This window comes from Choloepus didactylus, chromosome 18 (genome assembly GCF_015220235.1).
Source record: "Choloepus didactylus isolate mChoDid1 chromosome 18, mChoDid1.pri, whole genome shotgun sequence".
Classification (NCBI taxonomy): Eukaryota; Metazoa; Chordata; class Mammalia; order Pilosa; family Megalonychidae; genus Choloepus; species Choloepus didactylus.
The window spans coordinates 12,131,248-12,154,181 of record NC_051324.1 but is presented as its reverse complement, the minus strand read 5'-3'; the positions used below and the strand labels follow the sequence as shown (position 1 = coordinate 12,154,181).

The 22,934-nt window shown below is 40.2% G+C and overlaps 1 protein-coding gene across 1 annotated transcript in view; it reads right to left on the bottom strand.

Annotated features, from left to right (window-relative positions):
* RABEP1 (rabaptin, RAB GTPase binding effector protein 1) overlaps positions 1-22,317 on the bottom strand; it is a 136,819-nt gene extending 114,502 nt beyond the window's left edge. The window contains exon 1 of the mRNA XM_037808317.1: positions 22,078-22,317. Within this exon, the coding sequence (XP_037664245.1) occupies positions 22,078-22,111 (34 nt within the window). The 5' untranslated portion in view covers positions 22,112-22,317. The remainder of the gene's footprint in view (positions 1-22,077) is intronic.
* Between the last annotated feature and the right edge of the window lie 617 nt (positions 22,318-22,934).

Below are 22,934 nucleotides of genomic sequence, written 5' to 3'. Positions count from 1 at the left end.
TGTATACCTTGAACGACTGTATGTTATGTGAATATATCTCAATAAAAATGCAATTTAAAAAAAGCTTAATTTTTGGGGGTGATGGAAAAATTGTGGTAATTGATGATGTTGATAGCTGCACAACATTGTGAATGAATGTAGTTAACACCACTAAATTAAATGTAAGTTTGGTTAAAGGGGGAAATTTTAGGTTGTATACATGTTACTGAAATTAAGAAAGAAAGAAAAAAGATCACTGATTGCCAGGGGTTCAGAGAGGAGGGACGGATAGGTGGAGCACAGACCACTTTTAGAGCAGTGAAACTGATCAGTATGATACTGTAATGGTGAAAACACGATGCTATGCATTAGTCAAAACTCGTAGAGCTGTATAACACAGAGAGTGAATCCTAATGTAAACTAATACAGTATATAAATACTGTTCTTAAACTGTAACAAATGTACCATGCTGATGCAAGATGTTAATAACAGGGGAACAGGGTCAGGGAAGTGGAGCCACATGGGAACTCTCTGTGCTTTTTGATCAATTTTTCTGTAAACTTAAACTGCTCTAAAAAGTAAAGTCTGTTAATTTAAAAAGCAATAAAGATGATACCCTTTTTACAGAGTATCACATGCTATGAGGATTAGGATAACATCACATAAAAGTACCTCATATATAATAGGCACTCAAATAATAGTTACAAACAGAGTTAATCATTTCAGGCTCATAATCCTGCTGAAGAAATGAAGATATTCAACTTGTCTACAGATTTTTCCTAGTGCCAACTTTATCACTTTATTTTCTAAACTGCTCATAAGCCACTTATTTAATAATCTATTATTTAAAATGTTTCAGAGATTGTATTCAAGGAAAGTTACCAATTAAAGTAAATGTGGTATGTCCATACAATGGAATATTATTCAGTCATGAAATGAATTAAGTTCTGATACATGCCACTACATGGATGAATCTTGAAGACATCATGTTGAGTGAAATAAGCCAGATATAAAGGGACAGACATATTGTATGATCTCATTTACATAAGATAATGAGAATTTGCAAACTGATGGAGTCAGAAACTAGAAAATTAAATGCTATTTGGTTTAGAACATTCTGAAAATTTTTATAATTTTATAGGTGAAAAAAGTCAAGCTTAATGCAACATAAAATACCTCATAAATTCATAGATCTGATTCTACTGTAAAACATCCCCTGTGTACACACTGTCCTTCATTATAATACATAATATCTAAAATGTAAATGTAATTCCCTATCTTATCAAAAGGCTACAATTATGGCTACCAAATCTATATCACAGGTTATTTATTAGAAGAAAAGTTTATTAAGTAATAAAAACACAAGGGTTATATTTTATTTATAAATTATATGTATTATTTATGAGCTTTTCAGAAATATCAAGGTTATACATACAGAAGGCTAAGAAATTAAGTAAATAGCTAACCTAATTAAATATGGATGAAGTATGTTAATTGTATGTTTCCAAAAGAGAACATGAAAACCTACAGGTAAAAAGTTTCAGGGAGAAAATGCTGTTAATATTTGGAGGTAAAAAGTCTCAATTATAGCTACAAAAAAATGAAGTGGGTAATAAAAAGACCTAACAACTAAATCTCCTATTTGTCAGGTACTACAGGGGAGGCAGTTGAACATAATGTTTGAAAGGCCCTGGAATTAGACAACCAGGATCAAAGTCCAGCTCTACTACTTATCAGCTGATTCCTTTTATCCCTCTGTAAAAGCTGGGGCTAGTAACAGTACTACCTTCTAAGATTGTAGCAAGGACTAAAAATCCATAAACAGTTCTTCACAGAGCATCAGATAAGTTATTTTATACACTGGCTCATTAGATCTTCAAAACAGACCATCAAGTAGATATTATTATCCCATTATAGAAGAGGAAAAATTCTCTGAGAGATTAAGTAACCTTACCCTGCCTACTGTTGTAGGTGACAGAGCCAGATTCAAACACTGAGCTGTCTGATCCCCAAGCCTAGGTCTACCTCCCTGTGATTGTTGGTATTCAAACACTCTGTAGATCTGTGCTTCACATGAGCTGGAGTTAGAAACAGGTACAATATATAATGTGCAAACTCTGAGAACTGAATCTGAAAGCACAGGTTATCAAGGGAAGACTTATTATGGTAAAGGTTCCAAGATTGTAAGCTCTTACAGCAGTAACATCTATTCCTGAGTTGTAATGGTTAGTTCTAAATTCTGAGATGCTGAGCTCTTTGTGTATGTTCTAGTTTGCTAATGCTGACTTTCTGCAAAACACCAGAAACGGATTGGCTTTTATAAAGGGGGTTTATTTGGTTACAAAGTCACAGTCTTAAGGCCATAAAGGGTCCAAGGAAAGTCATCAACAATCAGGTAACTTCACTGGAGGATGGCCAATGGGATCCGGAAAACCTCTGTCAGCTGGGAAGGCACGTGGCTGGCGTCTGATCCAGAGTTCTGGTTTTAAAATGGCTTTCTCCCAGGATGTTCCTCTCTAGGCTGCAGCTCCTCAAAAATGTCACTCTTAGTTGTTCTTGGGGCAGTTTTCCTCTCTTAGCTTCTCAGGAGCAAAACACTGCTTTCAAAGGCCATCTCCAAAATGTCTCTGTAAGGTGCAACTCCTCTCTCAGCTCCTGTGCGTTCTTCAAAGTGTCCCTCTTGCCTGTAACAAGCTCGCTCCTTCTGTCTGAGCTTATACAGTGCTCTAGTAAACTAATCAAGGCCCACACTGAATGGGCAGGGCTACACCTCCATGGAAATTATCCGAATTATCACCTACAATTGGATAGGTCGCATCTCCATGGAAACAATCAAAGAATTACAATCTAATGAACACTAATACATCTGCCCACAAAAGACTGCATCAAAGATAATGGCGTTTTGGTGGACACAATACATTCAAAACGGCACAGTGTATAATCTGGTCAGTTCCTGGAACTTCAGGTATCTGTGTCACACCTGAGATTCAGAGCCCGAGTTCAACAGCTAAGAATGTAGCATTACCACATACAGCAAATGTTAAAGAAGTTGAAAAAGAGTTCAGACTTCAGTTAGAGACATACTGAAATGGACTTGGTACTGAAAGAGTTCAGACTTCAATTAGAGATACGAATGAAGCTGATCTGGTTAGGACTAAGGCAAATCAGACTGAAGAATAAAGGACGATACTGACAATAGTGTTTTAAAACTTCAACTTCTGTGTGAGACCAAAGAAAGAGATGCTTATACAGTGGAAAATCAATATTTTCTGTAGCACACTATATAATTTAACTTGTATGATCAGTTTATTCAAATACCATAATCACATGGAACTTTGAATAGGGAGTGAGATCTGGTTGGTTTGTACAGGTTAGTGTGAAAGCCCGATACAGCCCAGAGTAATTTGGGCAGAGAATAAAAATGTATTTGCAAAGCCTCCTCGAGGGACTGGGGGAAAATGTGGAAATATTAAACTTCACCACCTGGGGAATTAATGATACTTTCACAAGCATTGAGGGCTACCAATTTAGAAGACCAAGCCCTTGATCTTGGGGTTTGCCCTTATGAAGCTTGTTACTGCAAAGGAGAGGCTAAGTCTACTTACAATTGTGCCTGAGAGTCACCCCCAGAGAACCTCTTTTGTTGCTCAGATGCAGCCTCTCTCTAAGCCAACTGTGCAGGTAGACTCACTGTTCTCCCCACCCCTGCTACGTGGCTGCTATTCTTATGATGAGCTAATATTATGCACTGGGTTAAAATTAAATTTAAGGAATGTTAGCCTGTATTAAAGAGAGAATTTAGGGTCCTGATCAAAAGAGATAATGTTTTCACTGTTCTTTGCACAAGTCACGTAGATTCTTAAAGAAGACTGAACCACTTTAAGAAGAGCACTGGTAAACTACACAGTATCAGAACATCTGACTGGCCTGGCAGACAAGGCTATGCAGAAAGGTGAGGTTATAGAACCCTTAGATGAGGAACTGCCAATGTGAAAGAAAACTCTTTACATATTTGAAGATCTTTCACATGGAAGAAAAAGTAGCCTAATTCTGACTCAAACAAGAGGTCAGAACTAAGGTGTAGAAGTTGTAGGGGAAGTAATTTTGGCCCAACAAAATTAAGAATTTCCTAAAATTTACAGCTAACACAAAGAGCAGAAGTTTTATAAAGACTGGATTTCCATGTATTAGGAAAAAAAAATGCAGAATGAATTTTTGTAGTAGAGACAGATCTAAACTGTAAATGCCCCCTCTGATAGCAGTAATTTCAGACAGACCCTGCTCTTGAGTGGCTAAGAAAACTGGAAAGATAAGATCTACTCGAGCGACAGCGGCGAGGGAGGAGAATAGCAGCAGTAGCAGTTTATGTACAGACAATAAACATAGGAGGAGTTTAGAGACGCTGGTAAATACCAATTTGGGATTAAATAGAAAATAACAAGTTTGTCTTGAATGGCAACTCACATGCATTGGTCTCCCCCTCTCGTCCCCATCAAGTTTCCCACAATAATGCCTCAATCACATCCTGTATTTACTACTCTATCAACCTTTCTCAACCCAGGTTCCATGAGAGAATTAAGCCCTAATGCCCAAGGCATTCATTGTATATAATAGTTAACTTCTTTCCTGGGAACCCAGAATAGTACTCGTCATATCACCTAAGGGACAACTTAAGAAAATAGCTAAAATATTTTCTGTGTTCTGTGGTTACAATGAAAAACCTCAGGTGAGCATAAGAAACAACCTAATCTACCTGACTGAGGGAAAGCCTTCAAAACTGTAATCTCTATGAAGACAGGCACCTTTCTGCCTGGTTTACAGTAGATACTCAAAAGGATCTACGCTGAAAAATGAATAAAAGAATGGAGGCTACATGTATTTACTCAGTTTCTCTCTTCTACCTCAGTTTTCTCCACCTTTCTCTCTCATCCATCCTTTCCTTGCCTCCCTTCCGTTTTGAAAGATGAGGTCCCTGTCCTTCTTGATACCCATGCTCTCAATTCCTCTGAGACTGAGCTGCATCAATTATCTCTTTGATCTTACATGTTCAGGCTCTCCCTTTCCACTGGATGTTTCTCCAGCATGCACAATTATTTAAATCTCCTCTATTTCTAAAATACACACACACATCCTTTGCTACGAACCTCAAGTAACTGCCCAACTTTTACGTTTATCACCAAAATCTTAAAATTTAGACTATATGTGCTGCTTCTAGCTATTTACTTCTCCCTCACTGAACTCTTCTCTTAGATAACCTGATGATGACTTCACTGCTGATTTCAATATAACTTCTGTCTTCATCTGACTTCTATTTAGCATTCAGTACTGGTGACCACCCCCCTTCTTCTTCAAACTTTCTTTCCCTCACATTAAATATTGACCTCCCTCCTAACTCCCTTTTTTTTTAATTCATATTTATTGAGATATATTCATATACAATGCAGTCATACAAAACAAGGCATACATTCAATTGTTTACCGTACCTGTTCTAGTTTGCTAATGCTGCTGGAATGCAAAACACCAGAGATGGATTGGCTTTTATAAAAGGGGGTTTATTTGGTTACACAGTTACAGTCTTAAGGCCAAGGTAACACATCAGCAATCAGGTACCTTCACTGGAGGATGACCAATGGTGTCTGGAAAACCTCTGTTAGCTAGAAAGGCACGTGGCTGGCGTCTGCTCCAAAGTTCTGATTTCAAAATGGCTTTCTCCCAGGACGTTCCTCTCTAGGCTGCAGTTCCTCAAAAATGTCACTCTTAGTTGCACTTGGGGTATTTGGGGTATTTGTCCTCTCTTAGCTTCTCTGGAGCAAGAGTCTGCTTTCAACTGCCATCTTCAAACTGTCTCTCATCTGCAGCTCCTGTGCTTTCTTCAAAGTGTCCCTCTTGGCTGTAGCTCCTCTCCAAAAAATCAATCACAGCTGCACTGAGTTCCTTCTGTTTGTCAGCTCATTTATATGGCTCCACTGATCAAGGCCCACCCAGAATGGGTGGGGCCACACCTCCATGGAAATTATCTCATCAGATTTATCACCCACAGTTGGGTGGGGCACAGTCCATGGAAACACCCAAAGAATTACAATATAATCAACACAGATTGGTCTGCCCACACAAGATTACATCAAAGATAATGGCGTTTGGGGACATAATACATTCAAACCGGCACTGTACCATTATATAGTTGTGCATTCATCACAAAAATTAATTTTTGACATTTTCATTACCACACACACAAAAATAATAACAAAAATTAAAGTGAAAAAGAACAATTAAAGTAAAAAAGAACACTGGGTGCCTTTTTTCTTTTTTTATTAGGTTCAATGGTTTGGCCTTCCTCTTGCAACCCATTAGTTTTATCTGTGGCCTTTCTCATAGCCTATACTTTTCTCCCCAGTCAGTGTTCATGTAAAAGTGTAGATGTAGAGGTGGGGCAAGATGGCAGACTGGTGAGCTGTATGTTTTAGTTACTCCTCCAGGAAAGTAGGTAGAAAGCCAGGAACTGCGTGGACTGGACACCACAGAGCAATCTGTCTTTGGGCATACTTCATACAACACTCATGAAAATGTCGAACTGCTGAGATCAGCGAAATCTGTAAGTTTTTGCGGCCAGGGGACCCGCGCCCCTCCCTGCCAGGCTCAGTCTGGTGGGAGGAGAGGCTGTCAGCTCCGGGAAGGAGAAGGGAGAACTGCAGTGGCAGCCCTTATCGGAAACTCATTCTACTGACCCAAACTCCAACCATAGATAGACTGAGACCAGACACCAGAGAATCGGAGAGCAACCGGCCCAGCAGAGAGGAGACAGGCATAGAAAAAAAAAAAACAACACGAAAAACTCCAAAATAAAAGCAGAGGATTTTTGGAGTTCTGGTGAACAAGAAAGGGGAAGGGCGGAGCTCAGGCCTTGAGGCGCATATGCAAATCCCGAAGAAATGCTGATCTCTCTGCCCTGTGGACCTTTCCTTAATGGCCCTGGTTGCTTTGTCTATTAGCATTTCAATAACCCATTAGGATCTCTGAGGAGGGCCCTTTTTTTTTTTTTTTTTTTTTAATCCCTTTTTTCTTTTTCTAAAACAATTACTCTAAGAAGCCCAATACAGAAAGCTTCAAAGACTTTCAATTTGGGCACGTCAAGTCAAGAGCAAAACTAAGAAAGCTCTGAGAAAAACGCAATAATCCAGTGGCTGAGAAAATTCACTAAACACCACAACTTCCCAAGAAAAGGGGGGTGTCCGCTCACAGCCACCATCCTGGTGGACAGGAAACACTCCTGCCCATCGCCAGCCCCATAGCCCAGAACTGCCCCAGACAAACCAGTGTGACGGAAGTGTTTCAAATAACAGGCACACACCACAAAACTGGGCGTGGACATTAGCCTTCCCTGCAACCTCAGCTGATTGTCCCAGAGTTGGGAAGGTGGAGCAGTGTGAATTAACCAAGCCCCACTCAGCCATCATTTGAGCAGACTGGGAGCCTCCCTACACAGCTCAGCAGCCCAGAACTGCCCTGGGGGGACGGCACTCACCTGTGACATAGCACAGTCATCCCTCAACAGAGGACCCGGGGTGCACAGCCTGGAAGAGGGGCCCACTTGCAAGTCTCAGGAGCCATGCGCCAATACCAAGGACTTGTGGGTCAGTGGCAGAGACAAACTGTGGCAGGACTGAACTGAAGGATTAGACTATTGCAGCAGCTTTAAAACTCTAGGATCACCAGGGAGATTTGATTGTTAGGGCTACCCCCCCTTCCCGACTGCCCAGAAACACGCCCCACATACAGGGCAGGCAACACCAACTACACACGCAAGCTTCGTACACCAATTGGGCCCCACAAGACTCACTCCCCCATTCACCAAAAAGGCTAAGCAGGGGAGAACTGGCTTGTGGAGAACAGGTGGCTCGTGGACGCCACCTGCTGGTTAGTTAGAGAAAGTGTACTCCACAAAGCTGTAGATCTGATAAATTAGAGATAAGGACTTCAATAGGTCTACAAACCCTAAAAGAACCCTATCAAGTTCAGCAAATGCCACGAGGCCAAAAACAACAGAAAATTATAAAGCATATGAAAAAATCAGACGATATGGATAACCCAAGCCCAAGCACCCAAATCAAAAGATCAGAAGAGACACAGCACCTAGAGCAGCTACTCAAAGAACTAAAGATGAACAATGAGACCATAGTACGGGATATAAAGGAAATCAAGAAGACTCTAGAAGAGCATAAAGAAGACATTGCAAGACTAAATAAAAAAATGGATGATCTTATGGAAATTAAAGAAACTGTTGACCAAATTAAAAAGACTCTGGACACTCATAGTACAAGACTAGAGGAAGTTGAACAACGAATCAGTGACCTGGAAGATGACAGAATGGAAAATGAAAGCATAAAAGAAAGAATGGGGAAAAAAATTGAAAAAATCGAAATGGACCTCAGGGATATGATAGATAATATGAAACGTCCAAATATAAGACTCATTGGTGTTCCAGAAGGGGAAGAAAAGGGTAAAGGTCTAGGAAGAGTATTCAAAGAAATTGTTGGGGAAAACTTCCCAAATCTTCTAAACAACATAAATACACAAATCATAAATGCTCAGCGAACCCCAAATAGAATAAATCCAAATAAACCCACTCCGAGACATATACTGATCACACTGTCAAACACAGAAGAGAAGGAGCAAGTTCTGAAAGCAGCAAGAGAAAAGCAATCCACCACATACAAAGGAAACAGCATAAGACTAAGTAGTGACTACTCAGCAGCCACCATGCAGGCAAGAAGGCAGTGGCACGATATATTTAAAATTCTGAGTGAGAAAAATTTCCAGCCAAGAATACTTTATCCAGCAAAGCTCTCCTTCAAATTTGAGGGAGAGCTTAAATTTTTCACAGACAAACAAATGCTGAGAGAATTTGCTAACAAGAGACCTGCCCTACTAGAGATACTAAAGGGAGCCCTACAGACAGAGAAACAAAGACAGGACAGAGAGACTTGGAGAAAGGTTCAGTACTAAAGAGATTTGGTATGGGTACAATAAAGGATATTAATAGAGAGAGGGGGAAACATATGGCAAACATAAACCAAAGGATAAGATGGCTGATTCAAGAAATGCCTTCACGGTTTTAACGCTGAATGTAAATGGATTAAACTCCCCAATTAAAAGATATAGATTCGCAGAATGGATCAAAAAAAATGAACCATCAATATGTTGCATACAAGAGACTCATCTTAGACACAGGGACACAAAGAAACTGAAAGTGAAAGGATGGAAAAAAATATTTCATGCAAGCTACAGCCAAAAGAAAGCAGGTGTAGCAATATTAATCTCAGATAAAATAGACTTCAAATGCAGGGATGTTTTGAGAGACAAAGAAGGCCACTACATACTAATAAAAGGGGCAATTCAGCAAGAAGAAATAACAATCGTAAATGTCTACACACCCAATCAAGGTGCCACAAAATACATGAGAGAAACACTGGCAAAACTAAAGGAAGCAATTGATGTTTCCACAATAATTGTGGGAGACTTCAACACATCACTCTCTCCTATAGATAGATCAACCAGACAGAAGACCAATAAGGAAACTGAAAACCTAAACAATCTGATAAATGAATTAGATTTAACAGACATATACAGGACATTACATCCCAAATCACCAGGATACACATACTTTTCTAGTGCTCACGGAACTTTCTCCAGAATAGATCATATGCTGGGACATAAAACAAGCCTCAATAAATTTAAAAAGATTGAAATTATTCAAAGCACATTCTCTGACCACAATGGAATACAATTAGAAGTCAATAACCATCAGAGACTTAGAAAATTCACAAATACCTGGAGGTTAAACAACACACTCCTAAACAATCAGTGGGTTAAAGAAGAAATAGCAAGAGAAATTGCTAAATATATAGAGACGAATGAAAATGAGAACACAACATACCAAAATCTATGGGATGCAGCAAAAGCAGTGCTTAGAGGGAAATTTATAGCACTAAACGCATATATTAAAAAGGAAGAAAGAGCCAAAATCAAAGAACTAATGGATCAACTGAAGAAGCTAGAAAATGAACAGCAAACCAATCCTAAACCAAGTACAAGAAAAGAAATAACAAGGATTAAAGCAGAAATAAATGACATAGAGAACAAAAAAACAATAGAGAGGATAAATATCACCAAAAGTTGGTTCTTTGAGAAGATCAACAAGATTGACAAGCCCCTAGCTAGACTGACAAAATCAAAAAGAGAGAAGACCCATATAAACAAAATAATGAATGAAAAAGGTGACATAACTGCAGATCCTGAAGAAATTAAAAAAATTATAAGAGGATATTATGAACAACTGTATGGCAACAAACTGGACAATGTAGAATAAATGGACAATTTCCTGGAAACATATGAACAACCTAGACTGACCAGAGAAGAAATAGAAGACCTCAACCAACCCATCACAAGCAAAGAGATCCAATCAGTCATCAAAAATCTTCCCACAAATAAATGCCCAGGGCCAGATGGCTTCACAGGGGAATTCTACCAAACTTTCCAGAAAGAACTGACACCAATCTTACTCAAACTCTTTCAAAACATTGAAGAAAAGGGAACACTACCTAACTCATTTTATGAAACTAACATCAATCTAATACCAAAACCAGGCAAAGATGCTACAAAAAAGGAAAACTACCGCCCAATCTCCCTAATGAATATAGATGCAAAAATCCTCAACAAAATACTTGCAAATCGAATCCAAAGACACATTAAAAAAATCATACACCATGACCAAGTGGGGTTCATTCCAGGCATGCAAGGATGGTTCAACATAAGAAAAACAATCAATGTATTACAACACATTAACAAGTCAAAAGGGAAAAATCAATTGATCATCTCAATAGATGCTGAAAAAGCATTTGACAAAATCCAACATCCCTTTTTGATAAAAACACTTCAAAAGGTAGGAATTGAAGGAAACTTCCTCAACATGATAAAGAACATATATGAAAAACCCACAGCCAGCATAGTACTCAATGGTGAGAGACTGAAAGCCTTCCCTCTAAGATCAGGAACAAGACAAGGATGCCCGCTGTCACCACTGTTATTCAACATTGTGCTGGAAGTGCTAGCCAGGGCAATCCGGCAAGACAAAGAAAGAAAAGGCATCCAAATTGGAAAAGAAGAAGTAAAACTGTCATTGTTTGCAGATGATATGATCTTATATCTAGAAAACCCTGAGAAATCGACGATACAGCTACTAGAGCTAATAAACAAATTTAGCAAAGTAGCAGGATACAAGGTTAATGCACATAAGTCAGTAATGTTTCTATATGCTAGAAATGAACAAACTGAAGAGACACTCAAGAAAAAGATACCATTTTCAATAGCAACTAAAAAAATCAAGTACCTAGGAATCAACTTAACCAAAGATGTAAAAGACCTATACAAAGAAAACTACATAACTCTACTAAAAGAAATAGAAGGGGACCTTAAAAGATGGAAAAATATTCCATGTTCATGGATAGGAAGGCTAAATGTCATTAAGATGTCAATTCTACCCAAACTCATCTACAGATTCAATGCAATCCCAATCAAAATTCCAACAACCTACTTTGCAGACTTGGAAAAGCTAGTTATCAAATTTACTTGGAAAGGGAAGATGCCTCGAATTGCTAAAGACACTCTAAAAAAGAAAAACGAAGTGGGAGGACTTACACTCCCTGACTTTGAAGCTTATTATAAAGCCACAGTTGCCAAAACAGCATGGTACTGGCACAAAGATAGACATATAGATCAATGGAATCGAATTGAGAATTCAGAGATAGACCCTCAGATGTATGGCTGACTGATCTTTGATAAGGCCCCCAAAGTTACTGAACTGAGTCATAATGGTCTTTTCAAAAAATGGGGCTGGGAGAGTTGGATATCCATATCCAAAAGAATGAAAGAGGACCCCTACCTCACCCCCTACACAAAAATTAACTCAAAATGGACCAAAGATCTTAATATAAAAGAAAGTACCATAAAACTCCTAGAATATAATGTAGGAAAACATCTTCAAGACCTTGTATTAGGCGGCCACTTCCTAGACTTTACACCCAAAGCACAAGCAACAAAAGAGAAAATAGATAAATGGGAACTCCTCAAGCTTAGAAGTTTCTGCACCTCAAAGGAATTTCTCAAAAAGGTCAAGAGGCAGCCAACTCAATGGGAAAAAATTTTTGGAAACCATGTATCTGACAAAAGACTGATATCTTGCATATACAAAGAAATCCTACAACTCAATGACAATAGTACAGACAGCCCAATTATAAAATGGACAAAAGATATGAAAAGACAGTTCTCTGAAGAGGAAATACAAATGGCCAAGAAACACATGAAAAAATGTTCAGCTTCACTAGCTATTAGAGAGATGCAAATTAAAACCACAATGAGACACCATCTAACACCGGTTAGAATGGCTGCCATTAAACAAACAGGAAACTACAAATGCTGGAGGGGATGTGGAGAAATTGGAACTCTTATTCATTGTTGGTGGGACTGTATAATGGTTCAGCCACTCTGGAAGTCAGTCTGGCAGTTCCTTAGAAAACTAGATATAGAGCTACCATTCGATCCAGCGATTGCACTTCTCGGTATATACCCGGAAGATCGGAAAGCAGTGACACGAACAGATATCTGCACGCCAATGTTCATAGCAGCATTATTCACAATTGCCAAGAGATGGAAACAACCCAAATGTCCTTCAACAGATGAGTGGATAAATAAAATGTGGTATACACACACGATGGAATACTACGCGGCAGTAAGAAGGAACAATCTCGTGAAACATATGACAACATGGATGAACCTTGAAGACATAATGCTGAGCGAAATAAGCCAGGCACAAAAAGAGAAATATTATATGCTACCACTAATGTGAACTTTGAAAAATGTAAAACAAATGGTTTATAGTGTAGAATGTAGGGGAACTAGCAGTAGAGAGCAATTAAGGAAGGGGGAACAATAATCCAAGAAGAACAGATAAGCTATTTAACGTTCTGGGGATGCCCAGAAATGACTATGGTCTTTTAAATTCTGATGGATATAGTAGGAACAAGTTCACAAAAATGTTGCTGTATTATGTAACTTTCTTGGGGTAAAGTAGGAACATGTTGGAAGTTAAGCAGTTATCTTAGGTTAGTTGTCTTTTTCTTACTCCCTTGTTATGGTCTCTTTGAAATGTTCTTTTATGGTATGTTTGTTTTCTTTTTAACTTTTTTTTTCATACAGTTGATTTAAAAAAGAAGGGAAAGTTAAAAAAAAGAAAGAAAAACAAGGAAAAAAAAAAGATGTAGTGCCCCCTTGAGGAGCCTGTGGAGAGTGCAGGGGTATTCGCCTAACCCACCTCCATGGTTGCTAACATGACCACAGACATAGCGGACTGGTGGTTTGATGGGTTGAGCCCTCTACCATAAGTTTTACCCTTGGGGAGACGGTTGCTGCAAAGGAGAGGGTAGGCCTCCCTATATTTGTGCCTAAGAGTCTCCTCCTGAATGCCTCTTTGTTGCTCAGATGTGGCCCTCTCTCTCTGGCTAAGTCAACTTGAAAGGTGAAATCACTGCCCTCCCCCCCCTACGTGGGCTCAGACACCCAGGGGAGTGAATCTCCCTGGCAACGTAGAATATGACTCCCGGGGAGGAATGTAGACCCGGCATCGTGGGACGGAGAACATCTTCGTGACCAAAAGGGGGATGTGAAAGGAAATGAAATAAGCTTCAGTGGCAGAGAGATTCCAAAATGAGCCGAGAGGTCACTCTGGAGGGCACTCTTACGCACACTTTAGACAACCCTTTTTAGGTTCTAAAGAATTGGGGTAGCTGGTGGTGGATACCTGAAACTATCAAACTACAACCCAGAGCCCATGAATCTCGAAGACAGTTGTATAAAAATGTAGTTTATGAGGGGTGACAAAGGGATTGGGAAAGCCATAAGGACCACACTCCACTTTGTCTAGTTTATGGATGGATGAGTAGAAAAATAGGGGAAGGAAACAAACAGACAAAGGTACCCAGTGTTCTTTTTTACTTCAATTGCTCTTTTTCACTCTAATTATTATTCTTGTTATTTTTGTGTGTGTGCTAATGAAGGTGTCAGGGATTGATTTAGGTGATGAATGTACAACTATGTAATGGTACTGTAAACAATCGAAAGTACGATTTGTTTTGTATGACTGCGTGGTATGTGAATATATCTCAATAAAATGATGATTAAAAAAAAAAAAAGTGTAGATGTAAAAGGATATCTACATCCTTGATTTCTCCCCCTGAGCTCCAGACCAATATTTCCAGATACCTTCTAGATATTTCTACATGACTATCCCACAATACTCCGGATCAACACATCTAAAACCATATTTGACATTTTCTGCTTCTAAACCTGCCCTCCCACTGGTTGCCTACATTGGTAAAGAACATCTATATTCTCAAATCCTTTTCAATTTTTTCTGCCTGCTACCCTAAAACAAATGCTTCAGCAAGTTGCTGTTTTACCACCAAAATATTTCTCACATCTATTATGCCTTTCCTCTCCATTCCCACTGGCATAGGTTACAATCCCATTACCTCTTTCCTAGACAACAACAATAACCTAATCAGTCTCCTTAGCCAACCACTTGCCTTATGGCCATCTACTCTCTGTAAAATTTCCAGAGCTAGCTTCCTACAGCACAGTTCAGATCATACCACTACACTATAAAATATCATTATGCTATCAAAATGCCTAGGCCTAGCCGTATCACCTAGAAAAATCCAAACTTTTTGACTGGTAGCATGGCTTTCCACCATTCTGACTCAACTTCTTTTTTTCAAACCCGTCTCTAAGAAGGACCCAAGGTCAAATAACACCAGATAATTCACACAGCTCACCTCATACTACACATGCTCTATCCCTACCCTGCAAAGATTCACCCTCTCCTCTAACATCTTTCTCCAAGGCAAAATTTCTATCTGTCAAAAATTCTACACAACTCTCAAGGCTCTATTCAAAGGCTACCTTCTCCAATATAACTTGGGGTGCAGTGGGGATGGAGTAGAGGGTCCAATGTTAAACCATACTCCTTGAGCGGTATAAGATGCCCCTGCTAAGTGCTGTTAAAATATTGTGAATGGGAAGAGCTACCACATCATTGTAAATGCATACTGTTATTTGACTTCTTTCAACAAATACTGTTTATATTTATTCCATGACAGGCATTGTGCTGAGGATATAATCATCAGCTAGACAAACTGCCCTTTCCTCAGAGTTTTTCTGTATTCACCACTAGATGTTAAGCTTCATAAGGAAAGAAGCGTTTCTATTTTGCTGTAATATCCCCAAATACAACGCCCACTATCCAATAATCATATGCAATATACAAATGTTTTGAAGAATGGAAGTATTAAAGAAAAAGTATTTTTACAAAAAGAAATGACTGCCAAGAAAGTCCTGTGCCTTCTAATTGACTGGAATCAAGCTACATCAATTCTATGATTCTTTCCAGGCAACATCAAAAGGCTTCTAGAGAAAGCTCATTCTACCCATACAGAAGCAGTAACCAGAAAAGAGGTGACAAGCAGCTCCACTCTACTCCTAAATTCTACCACTGGTTCTGCTACAATGCAGTAAGTGATTTCAACCTCTCTACTCCCTGATTTGTAAAATGAAGGAAGATAACTAGTCTCTAGGATTCCTTTCAGTTATATGACTCTACATCTATTAGTGAATAAGGACATCTAGAGAACATTAGGAATCACATTAAAAGTCATTAATAACTGAAATCTATCTCAAAGAAAATTTTAAAAAAAGTGTTAGGAAGATTCAAAACCATGTGAAAAAAAAGAGAAACGAGACTATTTAGGAAGGATACAAACATTATCTTCATAAATATTATATTTCTTCAGTACTGATGTATAAAAGAATGTTTGGGAATTTAGAAAAAATGAAGGGGAAAAAAAAAGAATGCTTAGGATTTGCTCTGTGTGGCCCTAGAGAAGAGAATAAAACCAGTGAGTAGAAGTTAAGGTTGCGCAGGTTTTAGCATAATTAAAGGAAAAACAAAACAGAACTAGTCAAAACTAGGAGGTATTGAGTTCCTTCTCTCCAGAAGCATTCAAACAGCAATCAGACTACCACTTGGAAGAGATTCAGGTATCTGAACAAAAGTACCTTCAAACCCCGATATTCTTTGAGTCTATGATTCCTTCATAGTTCTTCCTATACTTCCCCTTGGAAGAACAGCTTCCTCGTGATCCAACAGCCCAGTAGCCCTGACTCTTTGCAATCTTCCGTAGGCACCATCTCAGTACACACTGCTGTGTCCAAGGTCCATTCCTCTACCAGATCATAAATTATCATGTTTCTATATCCCCCCACATTACCTGACACAATTGTACTACACAAAAATAAACAAAATAGACTCCTATGAAGACTAAACTCAATTTAATGATTACACAAAAAGAGTATATCAAATTTCACTGGATAAAAATGTAGTTGAAATATATTAGAAATTAGAACCCTAAACAGTCAAAGGCAGTTTTGTCCATGGGTAGTCAGGTAAGATATAAGAATTAAAGGATATTACACAATTCCCAGCTACTGGGGCATCAGAGTGATAAGACTTTGGGGTAAGCACAGGGATTCTGTGTTTTGAGCCAAATACCTCTCCAAAGTTTAATGGCTAGGAGATTTACCAAATTATAATTAACAAACCAAATACATGGATTATTGAATAAAGAGTGTTAAGACAACTGGCTATCCATTTGGAAGAAAAAGTCACATCAAAAAATAAATTCCAGATGGGAAGCTTCCCCCAACAAACCACAAGGCAGCTTCCCAGCAAGTTCTGCCAACATGGCCCCTCCATGAACTTCTCTGCCATTCAGAGGGCCAGAGCTGTACCCTCTCCAGCAAGGTCTGGATCTCAATTCCGAGAGTGACCCCTTTCAGATCTGTTCCTTCCTTGCCTCAACCCTAGAGATACTGGCTGCTGCTTATATTTGCTAGTCTTTTATCTTTGAGGGTTTTCTTTTTCTATTACTAGGTAATCTCTCAGAGTTAGTTCTTTATATCAAACTTACCCTGTTTAAATTTAAAAATAAATTTTAGAAATCCAGATGGTCCAAGTACTAAACATAAAAGGCAAAACTATAAAAGCAATGAAAATGAAAACCTTTCTATAAACATGGGTGTTGGGGAGGACTTCCTAAGCAAGACAAACAGCCCAGAAAACATAATTGAAAAAAAAAGGTCAGCTCTACATAAAAAGTAAAGCTTTCTACACAGCAAAGGTAAAAATAAAGAGATAAATGATAAACAAGGAAACAAAAATTTGCAATACATACCAACGGGCTACTATCTATAATTTACAAAGAGCTCCTACAAATTTAACAAGAAAAAGGTAATACAATAGAAAAAAAAAAGACAATACATATAAACATCCAATTCACAGAAGAATTAAAGGTGGCTAATAAACAAAAACATGTTTGATCTCATTAATGATCCAGGAAGTGCAAATTAAAAAGCTACCATTTACCCTACCTGCTTAAGCCCCTTCAATGGCTTTCCTATAGCTCTAAGAATAAAGAACACTCAGGCCAGCCCATACCTACTTTGCACCCTCTCATTCTCTCTATTCCAGGCACACTGACTTTTTCTGTTCTCTTACTCATCCTGCTTCTTCCAAGAAAGGAACTATTGCTAATCCATCAGATCTCAGCTCCAGGACCACTTCCTCAGAAGACTTCACTGATCTCCCTAAATAGATCAACTCCCTCAACTATAGGCATTCATAGCATTGTGTACCACACACAGCTCATCAGGACAAAACTCCTGAGTCATCCTTGATCCTTCTTTCTCTCACATCCCCTATCCGATCTACTAGCAAATCCTACTGACAGTACCTTTAAAATATAACCTCCACTGATACGCCCTAGTCCAAGTCCCATCACCTTTTTCCTGGATTAACACAACAATCACCTGAATGGTCTCCTTTTCCTCCCTTTACTCTATGGCCAATCCAGCAGCCAGGCAGACTTTTAAAAACATAAGTCAGATCATATCACTCCTTTGCTCAAAACCTTTTCAGTGGTTCCCCACGATAAAAGACAATCCTTACAATGCTTCTATGGCCCTACAAGATCTGCCCCCCAACCCCAACTTCTCTGACCTCATATTCTTCTACTCTCCCCCTTGACACCTTGATTCCAGGCATACTGACCTCTGTGCCATCCTCAAACATGCAGATGTGCTCCCTCCTTTAGGTATTTGCAAAAATTGATCCCTCTGTCTGACCCACTCTTCCTCCAAATATCCTGAAGGCTAACTCCCCCATCTCCTTCCAGTCTTTGTTCAAATGTCATCTTCTCAATTAGGCTACCCTGACCTCCCTATTTAAAACTAATCTCACCTTACCCTTCTCTACGTTTTCTTTTTTTTCCATAGCACTAATCACCTAACAAATCAGCATTTGCTTATGTTTGTTGTTTAGAATTTGTTTCTCCCACACTAGGGCAGGGTTATTTATTATCTGTGTTGTACCCTGATATATCCCAAATACCTAGAACTGTGCCTCCCAAGTAATACGCACTCATATTTGCTGAATTAAAAAAAAAAAAACAGCTTTATACTTGTCTGTGGAATTATCCAATTAATGGCTGTCTGATTCCCTACCTAGGAACTGGGGTTGTGTCTGGTTTTGTTCATCACTGTATTTCCCAGAGCCTAGCATACGGTTTGGCATAGAATAAGCACTCAACTATTTGTTAACGGAAGAACACCACTTTTTTATCTATCAGAAGATACCAATTTTAAATGAGTGACATCATCCAGGGCTTGTAAAATTGTAGGGGAAATCCACACTCTGATATACTGTTATCAAGTATGTAAATTGATACCTTTTTTGAGAGTTATCTAGCAAGAGCTATTAAAATTTAAACCACTTAAATTCATGCCCTTTGATTCAGGAGTCTTACAGAAGCAAATACAAGGGTATCTAAAGAAATATGTAAAAGGACATTTATCAGAGCGTTGCTTATAAAATAATGAAAACTTGGAAGCAATCTACTTGTCCATCACAGTGAAATACGTGAATAAGCCATGCATGATGCATGCGTGTGACAGAATACTCTTTAACAAGAATGAGATAGATAACACTGACCTGGAAAGTGGTCCCACGGTCAGGTAAATCGGACAGAGGGCCCTAGCATCAGATGGTCTAGACGTGAATCCTGACTCCCCCAACTACTAGCTGCACAACATCTAGGCACAGTTCTCCTACACCTCTGTGCTTCAATTTCCTCATCCATAACACTGGAACAATAATAGTATTATAATAGCATTCACCTCATGGCCATGAAGAGTTCCTGAGACAATATATGCCGTGCTCATAGTACATTACAAGGCCATATAAGCATTTATAAATATATACTAATTATAGCTAATATTTATTAAGTGAAACAGGCATGTTGCAAACAAATATGTAAAGCACAGTCCATTTTAGAGGTAAAAGGTAGCTTGTCTTTCTAACTACAGAAAAAAGTCAGGAAGGACAGAAAACTGTTATTGTGGTTACCTCTGGGAAATGTGGGAAGAATTATTCTACTTCTTAATATCCATAATTTTTAATGGAGGGATTGGATTATAAAAGGCTTTTCAGAATTTTTTAAATAAAAAAGTAAAGTAAAATCAGAGCAAATGCTTCTAAGTTATCAAGTAATTTACATTACAATAAATATTAAAATTTGAAAATGTTTACATTATACATAACCTTTGCATTCTCAAGGGAAAATGGATTAATCAACTGAAATTAATTTGACTTAATAAAATTACCTTTATTCTAAATAAGTAAAACTAAGATGCACCATCAAAAAAACTTTTTCAAAAATTTAAAAATTAAGAAATTAGAGAATTAAAAAAACATAAAAATAAAAAACATAAAAAACAAATATTTCATCCTGTCAATTTTCACACAAATCTATTTTTAATCTACCATATCTCCAGGAAAATTAAAACAAGATATAATGTCAAAAAAGAAAAGAGAACAATGTCAGCATAAAAATCAAAAAACAGCAGCAAGATTAAGTCAAAGAGTAAGCAGTTCTCCTTTACTATCAGTTTGACCCAAAAGAATTCTGCAACAGTTTTTTTCTTTTTTTTAACAGCAGGGCTAGGAAATCCAAGTGTGCTTAAAGTGAAAGTGTAAGAAGTGGTCTATATGAGATCAGCTAAAGAGAAAAATTAAATACCCAAGATGAACCTCTAAGACACCCACACAAAGCACTCACACCAAATTCTCTCTCCTTTTGTAAATAATAGCTGTGGCTGCCCACTTACCACACTAATTGAAAATAAAAGTTGCAAACAATCTCAACCTAGAGTCACAGAATTTGAAAAACAAGGAATAAACCTGCACTGAGAATAACAGGAAGATTTCCCAAAGTTAATTTTTCCTAGCTTCTTTCAAGTGCTTAGTCACTTCTGCCAGTTTACAAGACTATTTTACCTCTCGAGAGAGGCAGGGAATTCTGATTCGACTGTCATGCCACCTGAGCTACCCTAGACGTTTGTTTCCATGCAACTTAAGAGAAAGCAGCAGCCATCTCAGCACACCTACCACCCCAGATCAGAACGAGCAGCCACTAAGCTCTCCCGGTATTCTGCCTCTGCAGTAACAAAGAGGGGTTTGTTCTTTCTTGACCACAAACGCAAAAGGTGAAAATAAAACGGAGCCTCGAAACATCGTAGTTACCTCTCTCTAACAGCCCACCAGAAATGCCTCCCTCCTGTTCCCCTGGAATAGAATCAGCAAGCAGATTTTTACACAACTCCAGATGTCAGTACTGGACCTCCCCTTCCCCGCCCCCACCCTCGGGCAATGAACAAAGACCAAAATAGAGCATTTGGAGTCCACTTCCCAGAGGGCAGTCACAGTCAAAATCTGATAACACTGTTTCAAGTTCCCCAAAGGCAAGAACAACCAGTAAGGTCTTCGAAAGTTATTTTAAGAGACAACCCCGAGCAAATCCAACAGTTTTTAACTACCTACTACGTGCTAAGCACTGTAAAGATGCTAAGCACTCACGGTGATTAAAGAAATACACCTGCAAGATCTGTCTCAAGAAGATACAGTAGGTCCTTGCCAAAAACCAAGTACATTCTTTCCAAACAACTCCAGGTAGTAAAACCTGGAATGATACACCAGTCTCTGAAGCAGACCTTAGCCCAGTTCCCACGTCATGAAGGACTCTGACAACCACCTTGAATTATTTAAGATGGGGCTCTTTTTCCTTCCAAGAGCATAAATGATGTGAAAGACACATTTTCTCGACTTCAGCATTCTCAGACATCATTCTCCTCATTATTCCCATTACTAGCTATCACTTTACATATCTGATCATGTTGCCATGATCAGATAAACTATAAAAGCATGAATTAACCTCTTTTCATTGGGTAAGACTACTGAGGTTCAAAGAGGCTAAGAAATTCGCCCATAAATTGCTAGTATAGAATCCAGGTCTTTTATCTTTAAGGCTCCGGGGCTCCAGCACTTACCATTAAACCATACAGCCTCTCAAGGACCGCAACTAAATCCAGTTACTGATCCCAACCAGTTTTATGTTATCAAATTGTGCAAAACGCTCTGCAGCAAGGATGAGAAGGGGAGCATACCTCCATTACCCAAGCAAAGATGTTTTTTTTTATCTTTAACGAATTCAGCACATGTTCCTGATTTCCATCCTCCCCACGGGCAGAACCCACGTGCCAGTCCCGCCGCTACCCACTGCAGCTCCCTTTTCATGTTCCCCAAGCTCCCCAGCCTCTGCTGGGTCCCCCGCAGCCTCCCCACGCCCTCCCTCCGCCCTCCCGCGAGCGCTGCCTGCGGCGCCTTCCCGCCCCCTCCCCAGCGACCGCCGCCGGGGCCCCCGAGCCGCCTCGCGCGCAGCCCGCACCGGAGCCCGCGCGCTCCCGCCTCGGCCCAGTGGGGTCACCCCCGGGGCCTGCGCGCGCCCTTCCCGCCGCCCGCTCGCCAGCCCAGGAGGTCCCCCTGCGACGCTAGCGCCGGGCAGGCCGCGCCCGCCGCGCCTGCCATGGTGGGCGCCTCACCGTCAGGCTGAGGAGCCGGGCCCGGCTGCGCCATGGCCAGGCGGCCGGCCTCGGGGAACCGGGATGGGCGGAGAAGCGGCGTCAAGGGCTCCCGCGGGCTCAGCTGGCGGAAGAGGCGTCGACCGAGCCGCCGCCGCCGCCGCCCAGGGAGGAACCGCTAAGGCTGGAGCCGCCGGCGCCGCCACAGCCGCGGGCAGAGACGGACCCGAGCGCCGACCTCCGCCTCCTCATCCTGACAGCGGGAAATATGCAGTGCGCAGGCGCGGGGGGATGGGCGGCACGTGACGTTGCCCGGAGGGGAGGGGCGGGGCTTCGCGCGGCGTGGGCGAGGGAGGGGACCCTCCTCGCCAGGGTCCCCTGTAGAGCCTGAGGGTTGAGGAAGTGGAGAGGAAGGTTGGGCACAGAGGGGAAGGAGGTGGGGAGGCGGCGAGAAAGGTCCGGCCTCTTGGAGGGACCTCTCCCTGTCTCTGCACCTCCACAGAGACCAAAGAAAAAAAAGAAAGAAAGAAAAGAAAAGAAAAGAAAAGGAAGAGAGCCTCCACTTCTGGCTGTGTGACCTTGGGTGAATCACCTAATCTCTGAACCACAGGGTCTTCGCTATAATGGCTAAGAAAAGTTTAAATGAGATAAAGTACGAGCAATTGTTTCCGGCAGATCTGGACTGGAATCCAAGTCTCCTGATGCATAGGCCAGTGTACTTTCCATTAAGCAAATATTTACGTGCCAGACACTGTGCCAGGTGCTGGCGATACAGCCTAGTGCAAGACAGACACGGTCTCTGCCCCCATGAGGAGAGAGAATATGCAGACCGTACCACCCTTACATCTGGGCAGGAGAGGCCGGAGATCACCCTGAGA